General features: G+C 41.2%; 1 protein-coding gene across 1 annotated transcript in view; it reads right to left on the bottom strand.

Annotated features, from left to right (window-relative positions):
* The window catches only part of LOC141154237 (myosin-4-like), a 55,291-nt gene extending 38,869 nt beyond the window's left edge, over nt 1-16,422 (bottom strand). The window contains exons 1-5 of the mRNA XM_073639836.1: nt 16,222-16,422; nt 15,993-16,136; nt 15,711-15,867; nt 15,605-15,632; nt 10,874-10,988 (exon numbers count right to left, since the gene is read on the bottom strand). Of these exons, the coding sequence (XP_073495937.1) occupies nt 10,874-10,988; nt 15,605-15,632; nt 15,711-15,867; nt 15,993-16,136; nt 16,222-16,422 (645 nt within the window). The remainder of the gene's footprint in view (nt 1-10,873; nt 10,989-15,604; nt 15,633-15,710; nt 15,868-15,992; nt 16,137-16,221) is intronic.
* Nucleotides 16,423-16,734: the final 312 nt, after the last annotated feature.

The raw sequence follows: 16,734 nt of genomic DNA on the forward strand, positions 1-16,734 counted from the left end.
AACCTGCGTGTCCGAGGTCTCCCAAAGTCCATCTCCCCCGCTGACTTCCCTTCGATCCTCACATCAATATTTAATGACCTACTCAACCGTCCCCCAGGACAAGCCATAGAACTCGACAGGGCCCACAGGGCACTATGCTCCATAGACCCAGGGGACCCAAGACCTAGAAACTTAAAATGCAGAGTTCACTTTTACTCCATCACACCTCATCCTCCAAGCAGCTCGGAAAAAACGACTGATCAAATACAACAATACCCCGATCCACATACTGCAAGACCTTTCTCGTCACACTTTGGCGTAAAGAGCAGCTCTGAAGCCAATCCTGGATGTGTTAAAATCTAAGGACATTCCTTTCCGATGGGGTTATCCATTTTACTTTAATGTACAAAGAGGATGCAGAACCCACACTCTACACTCACCTGGAGAATTTTTGTCATTTTTAAAGGCACTGGACCTACCTAAAATTTCCCTTTCCACCTGGCCAGTCATATCCTTTGGCCCCTCTGGCTCTGATGGGAGACCAAAACCATCGTCCTCCATGGGGGCTGTGAAGACCCAGGATGCCCTTCCGCCACGAGACACTCCTCGTGGCAACCGGAAAAGGAACCAACCTCAGCCACAGAGGCCCCGTGATGTGGATTGACGGACCTTATGGGATGCGCACAATTTGTGCTGAAAGTGATACCCTGACTTTCATCGACATGGTCACTTCCTAAAACTTAGGCGATACCCTGCCTGACTGACACCATGTCTACGGAGATAAACTTCATGTCCTAGCACGAATAGTCTAACCATCTGCACCTCTCTTGGACTATGAGCGAATTACATTGATTCCTGTGCACCATGCTGATTTTGTTGTATCATTTGTACTTAATGCTTCTTCTTTTTATCTAGCGGAGCTGTATCTCCACCATGGTATCCATTTTTCTCCCCCCAATAGGTCGGGAGCCCAAGTCGCACATGTTGACGACTTCTAAGCTCCTAAGTGAAACTCTTGTTCTCCCAGTTAATGCTGCAGTGGCTGTACTACTGCCTTCTTGTTATTGTCCTAACGCCTGTCTCCCTTTCTTCCTCTTTCTTTCCTCTCGATCGCAGTGCAATAGGGTGGCCCCCCATGAGCGGATACTCATCATCAAGATGCTTCCAGAGGAAAACGCCAAGAAAAACCCTAAACCCTCCCAATGACGGAACTGAACATCGCATCCTTCAACATGAAGGGTCTAAACACCCCTGAAAAAAGAGCCCAGATCCTGTACCATTGTCACAAACGTAAGATACACATAATCTGCTTCCAGGAAACACACTTCAAATTAAATAATGCCCCCAAAATCAAAAATAAGCACTACACAAGCTGGCACTATGCCAATAATCCCACCTCACGTTCAAAAGAAGTTACCATAGCAATTCACCAATCCCTCCCACATCAAATAATCCATTGCTCTGTTGTCCCCAATGCCAGATATGTAATTCTTACAACCTTAATAGAGGGCCAGGTCCTAACCATCATCAATGCCTGCTCCCCGAATCAGGATCAAGTAATCTTTTTATCTAACCTAACTGATCATTCCATCCCCCTAATAAAAGGTTCCGTAATACTCTGTGGAGACATTAACATAACATTAGACTCAACTTTGGATAATTCTAAGGGCAAGTCCCATCTCCCATATACAGCAATAAAATTAAATAAACACTCTCTCAGCTGCAACTATTTGATGCCTGGAGAATTCAACACCCCTCTGATAGGGACTACAGCTTCTACTCGCCCCCACAAGACTCGTACAGCCGCCTTGACTATATACTAATACAACAAGGGGCACTACCATGGTTGATCTCTACAGAAATAGGAAACATCCTATGGTCAGATCACGTCCCAGTATATTGCTCATTAAAAATTCCTTCTGACCCGGTACGGACAGGATGGTCCTGGCGGCTGAATGAGTCCTTACTCCTAGATCCACTCTGCATATCAGACATACAGACAAGCATAGAAGACTTTGAAGTAAACCACTCCCCTGACAACACTGCCCCACCCATTAAGTGGGAAACCCTGAAATGTGTTTAAAGAGGTACATTTATTAAACACTGCGCAAGAATCAAAAAGGAAAAGTCACAGGCCCTTAGGGAAGCCCTGCATAGGGTCTCAAGACTAGAGCAACTACATAGACTTAAGCTCTCCACAGCAGTTCTCAGGGACCTTCTCCAGGCAAGGTTGGAGGTTAAGCGCTTACTAGAAAGTTCCTTTTCCCATCTCCTGCAGGTAGGCCAAAGCAAATTCTATGAATACGGGAACAAGCCAGGCAAGATGCTAGTACGGGCACTGAAGGCTAAACTTGCTGAAAATTATATTCCCACTATGAAGAACGCACAGGGCACTAAAGTCTATACATCCTCAGAAATCTCTAAAATATTCCAAACATACTACTCAAAGCTCTGTAATCTTAATGAAACAAATCCGAGCCCTATCCAATCAGTGACTCCCTCATCCCCCTTCAATAAGCTACCTGTAGACGTTCGCGAAAACCTCGAAACTCCCTTAAAATCCCAAGAAATCTCACTCATAATAAAAGACTTCCCAGGAAACAAAAGTCCAGGCCCAGACGGCCTCACCACTAATATTTATAAAACCTTCCCATCCCAGTTAACCCCTTTAATGCTTCAAACATTTAACCACATCTCAGATACCTCCCTTTTCCCCGCGCAATCCACTTCAGCCAACATAACAGTTATTCTTAAACCCAGAAAAGACCCCCTCTTATGTGCTAGTTACCGCCCAATTTCCCTACTAAATGTGGACATTAAAATATATACCAAATTAATAGTAAATAGATTGAACCCGCTTCTCCCAAAACTCATCCACCCTGACCAAGTTGGCTTTGTCTCCAGAAGAGAGGCACGAGATAATACCCTTAAAACCCTCGATATCATTGACTTCGCCGTGACACACACATGTCCACTAATGGTCCTATCACTAGACGCCGAGAAGGCATTCGATAGAATCTCATGGCATTCTATTGAGCAAACACTACTTCACCTAGGCCTAGGCCCGGTTCTAAAATCCAAAATATTGGCCCTATATAAATCCCCATCTGCCAAAATTAAAATCAGTGGCTCCCTCTCTGACCAGTTTTCAATACGCAATGGCACTTGCCAGGGATGCCCTCTATCGCCCTTACTATATGTTCTGGTGATGGAAAGCCTAATGCACACCATTCGAAGTAACCCCAATGTAAAAGGGATTACTATCAAAAACCAAGAATATAAATGCTCTGCATTTGCAGATGATCTTTTAGTATATATTTCCAATCCCTGAAGAGTAACTTCCCCTTTAAATGGCCCTCTGGCAATTCTATTACCTACTTGGGAATTAACGTCCTCTCCAACCTCACTAGTTTGTATGCTTTGAATTTCCAACCCTTCCTGTCCAGATTAGAGGGGGAATTGGCTTTATGGAATCAAGTCGAATTTTCTTGGTTCGGGAGGATCAACAGTATAAAAATGACAATCCTACCAAGACTGCTATATCTCTTTCAGACCATCTCGACGTATATCCCCTTTCCCTTCTGGAAAAGATTACAACGTCTACTTAACTGGTTCGTGTGGTCCTCGGTTTGCCCTAGGATCAGATCCACAATCCTATTTAGATCAAAAAACTTGGGAGGCACTGGCCTTCCTGACTTCCGCAAATATTTCTTAGCCGCCGCCTACTCGCGGATCCTGGATCTGGTCCAGGGCTTCCCTTGTAAGAGCTGGGTTACTATCGCCCAGGACTCTTGCCCCCTATCAGTGCCCGCACTTCCATGGATTTGGCCATATGTCCCCCGTCATAAAGATGTCCCTCTATCTTTTAGTACAAGACATACCCTTAAAACCATACATATGCCACACCCTCGAGTTTCCCTGGTAGACCCCTCTGGTCCTATGTTACCTATCACAGACAACCCTGGTTTTCCACCAGGAACATCCTCTGGCCCATTTCTAAACAGTTTGAAAAAGAAACCCTTACGTCTCTACCAAATTGCCCCCCAGGGCTCCCTTCTACCACTAAATTCCATCCTCCATGGAATTCTCCCGCTGCCACGTCTTGGCTTTCAGTACTCGCAATTGCAGCACTTTTTCCACTCTTTACCCAATAAGACAGATCTGATGCGACCCCTATCTAATTTAGAAATATTATGTATTTCACCTATGAGAAAGACACACGCGATATCGACCATATATAAGTTACTTTCTTCCCCTGACCAAGAATCTCTACCTCACTTTTGTGAGGCTTGGGAATCAGAACTACAGCAGAAGTTCTCAAATGACCAGTGGCTCAGGTGCTTCCACCTTTCACATAAATCACCTGTTACAACCAAAGCACAAGAGACAAACTATAAAATCGTCTCCAGGTGGTACCGGGTCCCATCGATCTTGCATAAATGGTTTCCAGGGACCTCTAATCTATGCTGGCGCTGTGGTAAAGATGAAGGCAACTTGGTCCATATTTGGTGGTCCTGTGAGACTTTAGAGACGTTCTGGAAAAATGTACCTAAAGTAATCCAACATGTCACTGATATACACATTCCCAACAATCCGGAAGCCGTCCTCCTTTTTATGTATCCCCTCTCAGGTCCAAGGTTTAAAAAATCTCTCATGAAACATTTACTTCAAGCTGCTAAAACAATCATCCCACGTCACTAGAAGTCCACAGACGCCCCGTCACTTGAAGAGTGGTTCACAGAAATTGCAAGAATTAAACACATGGAATTCTTGATTACATATACCCGGGAGGAAAGGAACAAAATTGCCACTAAATGGTTCTACTGGGACTCTTTCCTGACCTCGTCCCTATATAGATCTATTGGAAATTCATCCTCTAAGGCTAATCTTTCCCTGGCATCTTGCAACTATTAGTATCTCCAATACACCGCTCGCATATGGGGCACCCCCCCCCCCATACCTGGCATTCCGCATTGCGACCTTCCCTTATATATCCTTCCACCCTCCTTGGGTTCACCTTGCTATGCTTCCCCTTGTCCTCAAGCTCACAGCTCAAACATGGTCAATTTTTGTGACCTACTTGGTCCAACCTCTTTTGTCGGATTACTTACAGTGTATCTGTTTATTTTTAATGAACCTGCGGGCATATGTTGTAGTTGTTATCTTGTTATTGTATTGTGTTAAAAATTTGCCATTGTTTGGCTAAATAAAATTTAAATTTGAAAAAAAAAAAAACATCATCTCACACAAAACCCCCAAAATGGGCCTGACAAAATTGTTAGCATCGTTCCAAAATTGTGAGTAATCAACTTTGTTTCAAGTATGTGATGCACGTTGAAACTTTTCTGTGGTAAGTAACAGGTGTGGGTAATATGAAAATCACACCTGAAACCAGATAAAAAGGGGAGAGCTTGACTCAATCTTTGCATTGTGTGTCTGGTTGAGCCCCACTGTTCATGGAGAACAGAAAGAAAAGAGATCTGTCTGAGGACTTGAGAACGAAAATTGTTGAACAAAATCAAACTCAAGGTTACAAATCCATCTCCAGAGATCTTGATGTTTCTTTGTCTACGGTGCTTAACATAATCAAGAAGCTTACATCCCATGGTACTGTAGCTAATCTCACTGGAAGTGGACAGCAGAGAAAAATTGATGAAAGGTTGCAATGCAGGTAAGTCCGGGTGGTGGATTCTCAGCACCAATCAAATTTCAAAGAAATTAAAGGTGTCCTACCGGCTCAGGGTGCATCAGTGTCAGCGCGAACTATCCGTCAACATTTGAATGAAATGAGAAGCTATGGCAGGAGAACCAGGAGCACCCTACTGCTGACACACATATAAAAGAGCTAGACTGCAGTTTGCCAAAATGTACTTGAGTAAGCCAAAATCCTTCTGGGAAAGCGTCTTGTGGACAGATGAGACCAAGATACAGCTGTTTGGTAATGCACATTATTCTGTTTGCCAAAAACAGAATGAGGCCTGCAAAGAAAAGAGCACAGTACCTACAGTCAAATATGGTGGAGGTTCAAATATGTTTTGGCGTTGATTTGCTGTCTCTGGCACTGGGTACCTTGACTGTGTGCAAGGCATCATGAAATCTGAAGATTACCGATGAATTTTAGGTCGCAAAGTAGTGCCCAGAATCAGAAAGCTGGGTGTGTGTCCTAGGTCATGGGTCTTCCAGCAAGACAATGACCCCAAACATACTTCAAGAAGCACCCAAGAAATGAGTGGAAATAAAGCTCTGGAGAGTTCTGAAGTGGCCAGCAATGAGTCTGGATTTAAATCTCATTGAACATCTGTGGATAGATTTTAAAATTGCTGTTGGGAAAAGGCACCCTTAATATACAGTACAGACCAAAAGTTTGGACACACCTTCTCATTTAAAGATTTTTCTGTATTTTCATGACTATGAAAATTGTACATTCACACTGAAGGCATCAAAACTATGAATTAACACATGTGGAATTATATACTTAACAAAAAAGTGTGAAACAACTGAAAATATGTCTTATATTCTAGGTTCTTCAAAGGAGCCACCTTTTGCTTTGATGACTGCTTTGCACACTCTTGGCATTCTCTTGATGAGCTTCAAGAGGTAGTCACCGGAAATGGTCTTCCAACAATCTTGAAGGAGTTCCCAGAGATGCTTAGCACTTGTTGACCCTTTTGCCTTCACTCTGCGGTCCAGCTCACCCCAAACCATCTCGATTGGGTTCAGGTCTGGTGACTGTGGAGGCCAGGTCATCTGGCGTAGCACCCCATCACTCTCCTTCTTGGTCAAATAGCCCTTACACAACCTGGAGGTGTGTTTGGGGTCATTGTCCTGTTGAAAAATAAATGATGGTCCAACTAAACGCAAACCGGATGGAATAGCATGCCGCTGCAAGATGCTGTGGTAGCCATGCTGGTTCAGTATGCCTTCAATTGTGAATAAATCCCGAACAGTGTCACCAGCAAAGCACCCCCACACCATCATACCTCCTCCTCCATGCTTCACGGTGGGAATCAGGCATGTAGAGTCCATCCGTTCACCTTTTCTCGGTCGCACAAAGACACGGTGGTTGGAACCAAAGATCTCAAATTTGGACTCATCAGACCAAAGCACAGATTTCCACTGGTCTAATGTCCATTCCTTGTGTTCTTTAGCCCAAACAAGTCTCTTCTGCTTGTTGCCTGTCCTTAGCAGTGGTTTATTAGCAGCTATTTTACCATGAAGGCCTGCTGCACAAAGTCTCCTCTTAACAGTTGTTGAAGAGATGTGTCTGCTGCTAGAACTCTGTGTGGCATTGACCTGGTCTCTAATCTGAGCTGCTGTTAACCTGCGATTTCTGAGGCTGGTGACTCGGATAAACTTATCCTCAGAAGCAGAGGTGACTCTTGGTCTTCATTTCCTGTGGCAGTCCTCATGTGAGCCAGTTTCTTTGTAGCGCTTGATGGTTTTTGCAACTGCACTTGGGGACACTTTCAAAGTTTTCCCAATTTTTCGGACTGACTGACCTTCATTTCTTAAAGTAATGATGGCCACTCTTTTTTCTTTACTTAGCTGCTTTTTTCTTGCCATAATACAAATTCTAATAGTCTATTCAGTAGGACTATCAGCTGTGTATCCACCAGACTTCTGCACAACACAACTGATGGTCCCAACCCCATTTATAAGGCAAGAAATCCCAGTTATTAAACCTGACAGGGCACACCTGTGAAGTGAAAACCATTTCCGGTGACTGCCTCTTGAAGCTCATCAAGAGAATGCCAAGAGTGTGCAAAGCAGTCATCAAAGCAAAAAGTGGCTACTTTGAAGAACCTAGAATATAAGACATATTTTCAGTTGTTTCACACTTTTTTGTTAAGTATATAATTCTACATGTGTTAATTTATAGTTTTGATGCCTTCAGTGTGAATGTACAATTTTCATAGTCATGAAAATACAGAAAAATCTTTAAATGAGAAGGTGTGTCCAAACTTTTGGTCTGTACTGTATGAGACACCTGCAGCAGTTTGCAAAATAAGAGTGGTCAAAAATTCCAGTTTAGATGGTGTAAGAAGCTTGTTAATGGTTCTAGGAAGCGATTGATTGCAGTTATTTATTCCCAAGGGTGTGCAACCAAATATTAAGTTAAGGGTGCCAACAATTTTGTCCAGACCATTTTTGGGGTTTTGTGTGAAATGATGTCCAATTTTCCTGCTTTTTCTCTTTTTTTGTTTGTGTTGTTCCAATACACACAAAGAAAATAACCATATGTATAACAAAACATGTGTAATTGCAATAATTTTCTGGGAGAAATACTTCATTTTCTGGAACAATTTCAAGGGTGCCAACGCTTTTGTCCGATTCCATGACTCCACAGCACTGCCTCACTACTGAGCATGTACAATTGAAACCAAAAGTTTACATACACTATATAAAAAGACACATCTGCATGTTTTTCTCAATATCTGACATGAAATCAGAATAAACCTTTCCCGTTTTCGGTCAATTAGAATTACCATCATTTTTAATATTCGCCAAATGCCAGAATAATGAGAGAGAGAGAATGTTTTAAGGCATTTTTATTACTTACTCCAAAGTTGAAAGTTTACATACATTTCATTAGTATTTGGTACCATTGCCCTTAAACTGAATGACATGGGTCGAACGTTTGTGATATCTTTCCACAAGCTTCTCACAATAGTTGCTCTGAATTTGGGCCCATTCCTCCTGACAAAAGTGGTGTAACTGATCCAGGTTTGTAGGTCGCCTTGCTCGCAGCCTTTTCAGCTTTGCCCATAAATTTTCAATAGGATTGCGATCAGGTCTTTGTGATGGCTACTCCAAAACTTTGACTTTGTTATCCTTAAGCCACTTGTTACCATTTTGGCAGTATGCTTCGGGTCATTGTCCATTTGGAAGACCCATTTCCACCCAAGCTTTAACTTCCTGGCTGATGTCTTGAGATCTTGCTTCAGTTTTGCCACATAATCTTCTTTTCTCATGATGCCATCTATTTTGTGAAGTGCACCAGTCCCTCCTGCAGCAAAACAACCCGATGCTGCCACCCCCGTGCTTTGCTTCACAGTTGGGATGGTGTTATTAGGCTTCCAAGCTTCTCCCTTTTTCCTCCAAACGTAACGATGGTCATTATGCTCAAAAAGTCCAATTTTATTTTCATCAGACCACAGGACATGTCTCACAAAAATTAAGGTCTTTGTTCCTGTGTGCATTTGCAAGCATTAAACTGATTTTTCTATGTTTCTTTTGGAGTAATGGCTTGTTCCTGACAGAGTGGCCTTTCAGCCCATGTTGATACAGTACTCGTTTCACTGTGGTTATTGACACAATCTTACCAGCTTCCGTCATCATCTTCACAAGGTCTTTTGCTTTTGTCCTTGGGTTGATATGCACATGTCAGACCAAAGCACGTTCATCACTGGGACACAGAACCCATCTCCTTCCTGAGCAGTATGATGGCTGGACATTCCCATCTTGTTTGTACTTGTGTATAATTGTTTGTACAGATGAACGAGGTGCCTTCAGGTATCTTGAAATTGTACCCAAGGATGAGCCAGACTTGTGCAAGTCCACAATTCTATCTCTGATATCTTGGCTGATTTCTTTAGCCTTTCCCATGATGCTACACAAAGAAGCAGTGTGTTTCAGGTGTGCAATAAAATACATCCACAGGTGTGTCTCTAATTAACTCAGATGTTGCCAAATAAACTATCAGAAGCTTCCAAACACATGACATCATCATATGGGCAGTCCAGGATTATTTAAAGGCATAGTAATCTTAGTGTATGTAAACTTTTGACTTGGCAGTAAGTAATAAAAATGCCTTAAAACATTCTCTCTCTCTGATTATTCTGGCATTTGGCAAATATTGAAAATGATGGTAATCCTAATTGACCTAAAACGGGAAAGGTTTATTCTGATTTCATGTCAGATATTGAGAAAAACATACATATGTGTCTTTTTATATAGTGTATGGAAACTTCTGGTTTCAACTGTACATAAAGTACAGCACAGATTTATCTCAACTAAAAGCCTAGAGCCTTAGATCAGAAATAGAGCAGAATAGGACATTTCATAAGTTTCACAAATTCTTATGAAAACATTTACAGAACAAACTGCACTGAACTACTATATCCAATTTATTATAAATGTTCAGAGTCGACCCATTTTAATACCTACTTTGACTCCAGCAAAATGGACACCGACTCCAACTCTACAGCCCTGCAAAGCACACATGTTAATAGCACAATACCCACTGATGTAAAGTCCCGGGTAGAAAAAAGAGTATAGACAAAAAAAATAAATATTAAAATCGTAAATACTTTATTTTAATAATTAAAACAAACAAAATAAAAAATAAGCAGGAGAATATGATTGTTTGGAGTGACACCGATTTGGTGACTTTGTGCTAATTTAAAGCACACATGTTGTCCTACAGAAGATTGATTAAAGAAGAATAAAGTTAAGGTTTTGGAATGGCCAAGTCAAAATCCAGACCTTAATCCTACATAAATGTGGAAGAATCTAAAATGAGCAGTTAATGGGGGAAATCCCACCAACATAACAGGGTTGCTAAAATACCTTCAAAACAATGTGCAGGACTAATCAACAATTACTGAAAAATTTTAGATGTAGTTTTTGCTGGACAAGAGGGTCACACCTTGAAAGCAAATATTCACATGCTTTTTCCAGTCAGACAAATGTGATATAGGATCATTTTTTCTCATTTAAATATGACTCTCATATTTTTTACTCATTTATTTGATTTGTTTCTCTTCGTCTTCTTTTAGGACTTGTGTGAAAATCTGATGTAGTTTTATGTCAAATTAATGCAGAAATATGGACAATTCTGAAGGGTTCACAAACTTTCAAGCACCAGTGTATGTACCGCAGTATAAGAAGTTACCTGCATGCTGTTAGAAGATTCCTTTTTTTTTCCGGAATCACCAATAGCTGCAATTGTTGCAAAATATTGGATGACTCGCTTGGTGTTCACAGTCTTTCCAGCACCAGATTCTCCACTGGAGATAAAATATAGATACAAGTTAGAAAGAAAGAGCTAAAGTATAATACATTGAAAACTATACAATAAACGTTACTTTGTAAATATATAATGCAAAAAAATCTAGTCTTCATAGTTCTACATATTAAGAGTGCAAAATAGTTTTAGATCAGCCATTTTACAAAACTTTATTCAGATTTAATAGCAGTTGCTTTCATATGTCAATTTAAGTTGGATCTGCTACCAGATTTCATACTGTAAATCAGCTGGACACTCTGTGTAATTGTAGGTACAGAGCGGTATAAAACGTTTTGTTATTTTTTAATTTCACCTCTTCAAATATCCATGTATTTTAAAGCGCCACTCCAGATTTTTTTTTTTTATTTCACCTCCGGAGTGGTATCACTAATTCAGTAATATACTTACCGGCCGCCTTCTTCTGCTCTTCCCGGCACCACTCTGGTCCTGTTCCACCATCTTGTGACCACATTTTCTGACTGACTGGAAGTCGGAGCTAACAGTCACAATCTCTCAATGTAAGTCTGTGAGAGCCTCGTTCTTTTTCTTATAGACTTACATTGAGAAGTGACCTCCGGCTCGCCCAGCAAACACTGCAGCGATCCTGCAGGTCACGAGCAGCGGAAAACGACCAGAGTGGTGCCATGAGCAGCAGAAGACAGCGGCTCATATTTCTAGGGGTAGGGAAGATGCATTAGTGATACCACTTCAGCAGTAAAATAGAAAAAAAAGCGGGAGTGGTGCTTTAAGGTTCCTAACTGGAAGAAATGCACAAAAGTCATATTTTTCTCAGCCTTTTTGCTCTCGGTTAAGTGATAATTTAATAAGATGCTTTCCTTAATTAGACAGTCTTATTAAAATTAATTTACCATTATTTTACAATTAACATTACCCCACATCTTCATTTAAAACAGGGGTGTCCAAACTTTTTTCTAAGAGTGCCAAATTTGATGAAGTGAACATGTGCGAGGGCCGATCATTTTGCTTGACATTCTTTGGACCATTAAAATGAATGCAAATAAACTTTTTTTGCAAAGTTTATTGAAAACGGCATACTTTTTATTTTGTGACTTGGATGACAAATCTAAACAGGTGTTTAATCAATCTGCCTTAAAGGGGTTAACCCAGACATACCCCCATTCTCACCCAGGAAGCCCCTCCCCGACTTGAGCATCGAAGCAGTTTATGCTCCAATGTCCTACTTTTGCCCTGCACTAAATTGCGCAGAGGAAAGGCATTTTCTGGAGTTCTAGTGACATACCCGGCTCTCCACGGGGCTGGCAGAAAGCCCAGTGACGTCACCGGCACTGATGGGCGGGCTTTATCACCAGTAAACCAGCTAGAGCAGCGCTAAAGCCTGCACATTAGAGCCGGTGAAGCCTCCTACCGGCAGTGTGTCATTGTAAATAGCACAGGGCAAGGGAGCACATCGGAGCATGAGATGCTTTGATGCCCATGGCAGGGGGGCTGCCTGGGTGAAAAAGGGGGTATGTCTGGGTTCTGAACTTGGACAACCCCTTTAATATAATAAAAACAGGAAACTGAGATATCTCAGGAACATTTTAAAGTACATTACACAAAGTAATGTAAGGTTGTCTGTCAACTTATAAGTTCAAAAAATGTGAACAGGAACATAACAGCAAGTATACATGTGTTCAAATATATAACTGTCTATCCAACTGACATTAATTGAGATTTTACAACATATTAATCTCAATTAAAAAAAAGAAACTAGCCTGCACTAATGTGAAGGGTGAAACTGGGATCTGGACTGCAGCACATAGACTAGGTCTGGTTCAATGGCCGTGGTTTTGATGCGCAAAATGTCACGCAGGTGAGAGTCACTTAGTCTTGTCCTCACGCGGTTCTTGTTAAAGTTCATAACAGAGAATGTCTTCTCACACAAATATGTTGAGCCAAACAAGCTCAGGGTTTTCTTAGCCAATGTTCGAATCTCTTGAAACCGGCTCTTATCCAGTTGGCGGTAAAAGTTAACAAGAGAGAGCTGTTGATGACGACTGCGTAACTCGCTGTCACAATGTAGCTCAATGAGCTCGAGCTGCAACTGATCAGGAGCATTGTCGGGGTCAACAGAGAATGGAGAGGAGAAAATGCTGATCTCCTTTTCAATAGCTGCAAAATCTTGAAAGCGCCGTTGAAACTCCCCAGCCAGAGATGTGATGTCTGCTGCATACCTGCTTATTTGCGCATGGATATCATCCTGTGGAAAACTGTTAATTATTTCCTGTAGCGCTGAAAAATGGATGGTATTGGGCGGTGTTTGTGACAACTGCCTTAGGAAAAGTTGCAGCTTTGTTCCAAAGGCTTTGAGGTGTGAATAAAGTTGGTTCACCGCTGCATCTTTGCCCTGAAGATTCATGTTCAGTACATTCAGATGCTTTGTTAGGTCGACTAGAAACCCCAAATCAGCCAGCCAAATTGGATCAGATAGTTCTCGCATCGTTTGTCCCTTTGTTTCCAAGAATTCTCCTATTTCCTTTCTGAGAGAGTAGAAACGTTGCAGTGCAGACCCCCGACTGAGCCATCTTACATCGTTATGATATGAAACATCTTCATATTCAGCCTGGATATCCAGTAGAAACTGTTTAAACTGGCGGTGGCACAGGGCTTTAGAGCGGATAAAATTAATGGTCTTTAGTACCGGTTTCATAACATGATCATATTGGAGATGTTTAGCACAGAGAACTTGTTGATGAATGATGCAATGAAGTTTAATAGCTTTGCCTCCTTCTTCGCTCACCTTGTTACAGATTAGGGTTGATAATCCACTTCGTTCACCAGTCATGGCAGGTGCCCCATCAGTAATAATCCCAGTAACTTTGTTCCAAGGCAGTTTCATGTCATCTATGGCAGAACTAACAGAATCAAATAAATCTTTCCCTCTTGTTTGATCCTTGAGGCTCTGGAGGTCAAGTAGCTCTTCAGTCACATTCATTTCATCGTCCACCCCTCTTAAAAAAATCAGCAACTGAGCCGTGTCAGATAGGTCCGTGCTTTCATCACAGGCTATTGAAAAGAAGTCAAAATCAGCTCCTTTTGACATTAACTGTCTCTTAATATCCGATGAAATTTCTTCAATTCTCCGTGCTACAGTGTTACGAGCCAGGCAAATGTTGGAAAACTCTTGCTTCTTCTCGGGACAGACATTCTCTACCATTTTCATAACACATTCTTTGATAAAGTCACCCTCTGCAAAAGATTTGCAATTTTTAGCAATTAACGCTGCCACCTCATAGCTCGCCTTTGTGGCATTTTCATTTGACTCACGGGCTCTTGTAAAAAATCGCTGTTGTGACAATAAAACAGCTTCAAGTTGCTTATACTTTTCACTTCGGTCGTGCCCTGTTAGCTTGTCGTATGTGCTATGTCTCGTCTGATAGTGTCGCTTGACATTAAATTCTTTATAAACAGCAACGGTCTCTTGGCATATCAGACAAACACAGTGATTCTTTATTTCAGTGAAAAAATATTCTACTTTCCACTTGTCCTGGAAGCGGCGGCCCTCACTGTCAACTTTTCGTTTCTTATTTGTAGTTGCCATTATAAAAATTGGCCAGAAGGGGAGAGATTAAAAGGCGCAGAGGGTGGAACAGCAAAAATAAGATACTGCTATATGCTTTATAACACAGGCAGAGAATAGCAAGCTGTGCAACAGTCGCACATCAGATAATGGAATTATAGCACAGTGACAGGCAGTCAGGGGTTAATGAAGGGTATGACAGCTTTCTACCACAAGCTTGTGTGAGAGCCCTGCTGGCCTAACCTTTCTGGAGGTGTAAGGTGGCGCAGGGACTTATATATAACTTAATATATATATTATTTATATAATTTTACACAACTAAGCTGAGGTCTTCAGCCTATCTGACCTCTGAACGTCTTACAACCCCTGGGGGCTGGAGATCTCGCACGTCGCGAGATCTTGGCTGGCCGGTTGCCGCCGCTCAGTACTCCGGCGCAGGGAGAAGGAAAGCCGAAATCTCGCGATGTCCGAGATTTCGGCTCTTCTCCCTGCGCCGGAGTACTGAGCGGCGGTGGCGACGAGAGCGGCAGCGGCCGCAAGGTACATGCTGCTGGATACCTGGGGGCCTTATTAGTCCGGACCGCGGGCCGCAAATGGCCCGCGGGCCGGACTTTGGACATGCCTGATTTAAAACCACCCTGAAGTCCGTGGATAAGAATATAAAGATTGAAAGCAGTGCCCTCCTCTTCCATAGGAAATAGTTTTAATATTTAGAGGTTTAAGCTGCATTTACACTGAAATATATATAATTGGGAACAAGCATTATCTTCAACAACAGTGAAAGTACAATGAAGGAAACATGGTTCATTATATCGCTACAAACTATGATATGATTACATGAAATGTAACTAATATAAATTGTAAATTAAATTAACCTAATTACATAAAGCAGAATTATCACTGAACTGAGAGTAAAAAGGCTATGAGTAATAATACCTTTGTACCTTTCCACCCCACTACGAATCTTAACATTATGAATGGATATTTGGCTTACAGTTTAATCAAGTAGTATTGCTATGAAATTATAAAATATTAAAATATATAATTAATAAATAAGAACAGGGTGTTTGACTTACGTAATCAGGACAGACTGATTTTCACGATCTATCAAAATAAATATTCACAGCAAATCAATGCTATATAGCTCACAATCAAGATTCGTTTTAAAAGAAGACTCTCTACCTGTTAACATGAACTGATAGGCGTTATCAGAGATGGAGAAGATGTGTGGTGGGGCTTCTACACGCTTCTTGCCTCTGTAGCCGGCTACCACCTTTGGGTCATAGACCGGCAGCCACTTGTAGGGGTTGACAGTGACACAGAAAAGCCCAGAGTAGGTCTGTAATTTATAAGGAAAAAATTGTATAAGAATAGTTGAGACTACCTAATTTTTTGTTTTGATTACAAATTTTCAGGTTTTTCAAGATACAGGCTTTTCATTTTAAGTTAAGTGTGCAGACTTACGTAGATCATCCAAGCTGCATAACGCTCTTTGAGGTTAAACAGCACAGATGCCTCATTCAGGTGAGTCATCATGGCCATGTCTTCAATTTTATCAAACTTTGGTGGATTTTGAGGATAAACCTTATCATCATTTACAGTTACAGTCTTGAAGAGAAGAAAAATAAATATTTCTTACTTAAAAAAATGGTATACTTGTCTTTTGATTCATTCGATTTATTGCCATCATTACCTTATCATCTACGGTTTTGACAGTGACTTTTCCGTCATTCCTAGATGTGATTAAGGCTTTCACATAGAGTTCTTTTTGGTCATCTATGAAGCAGGTGTTCTTGGCATCAAAAGGCCTGGTTTGGGCTTCCAGTCTCTCCTTGTCACTCTTACGGAGGTATTGGGCAGCATCACCAAAGACTGCCATTTCACTGTCACCCATGTTTGCTGGATTCTGCAAGAATATAGCTTACTTAAATTAATCTATATATGATAAAAATGGTGGCAACATTACTAACAACTTATTTATTAAGTATATATAGTATGGTTACTATGAACAAAATTAAAAAAGTTTTTTTTACCTGTCCTCAAAAAATATTGTTTTTTATGTTACTGCCTGCTTTAACCTTTGTGCAGAAAAGGGATTATTTCATATATTTTATTACTTTGATTTTGTTTTTTAGTTGACCCACTTTATATTTTGTATTACATTTACATGTAATTAATGAATGATAGCATGAACGGATTCATAATT

This window comes from Phyllobates terribilis, unplaced genomic scaffold, assembly GCF_046119375.1.
Source record: "Phyllobates terribilis strain yellow unplaced genomic scaffold, ASM4611937v1 Scaffold_7__3_contigs__length_470593459, whole genome shotgun sequence".
NCBI lineage: Eukaryota > Metazoa > Chordata > Amphibia > Anura > Dendrobatidae > Phyllobates > Phyllobates terribilis.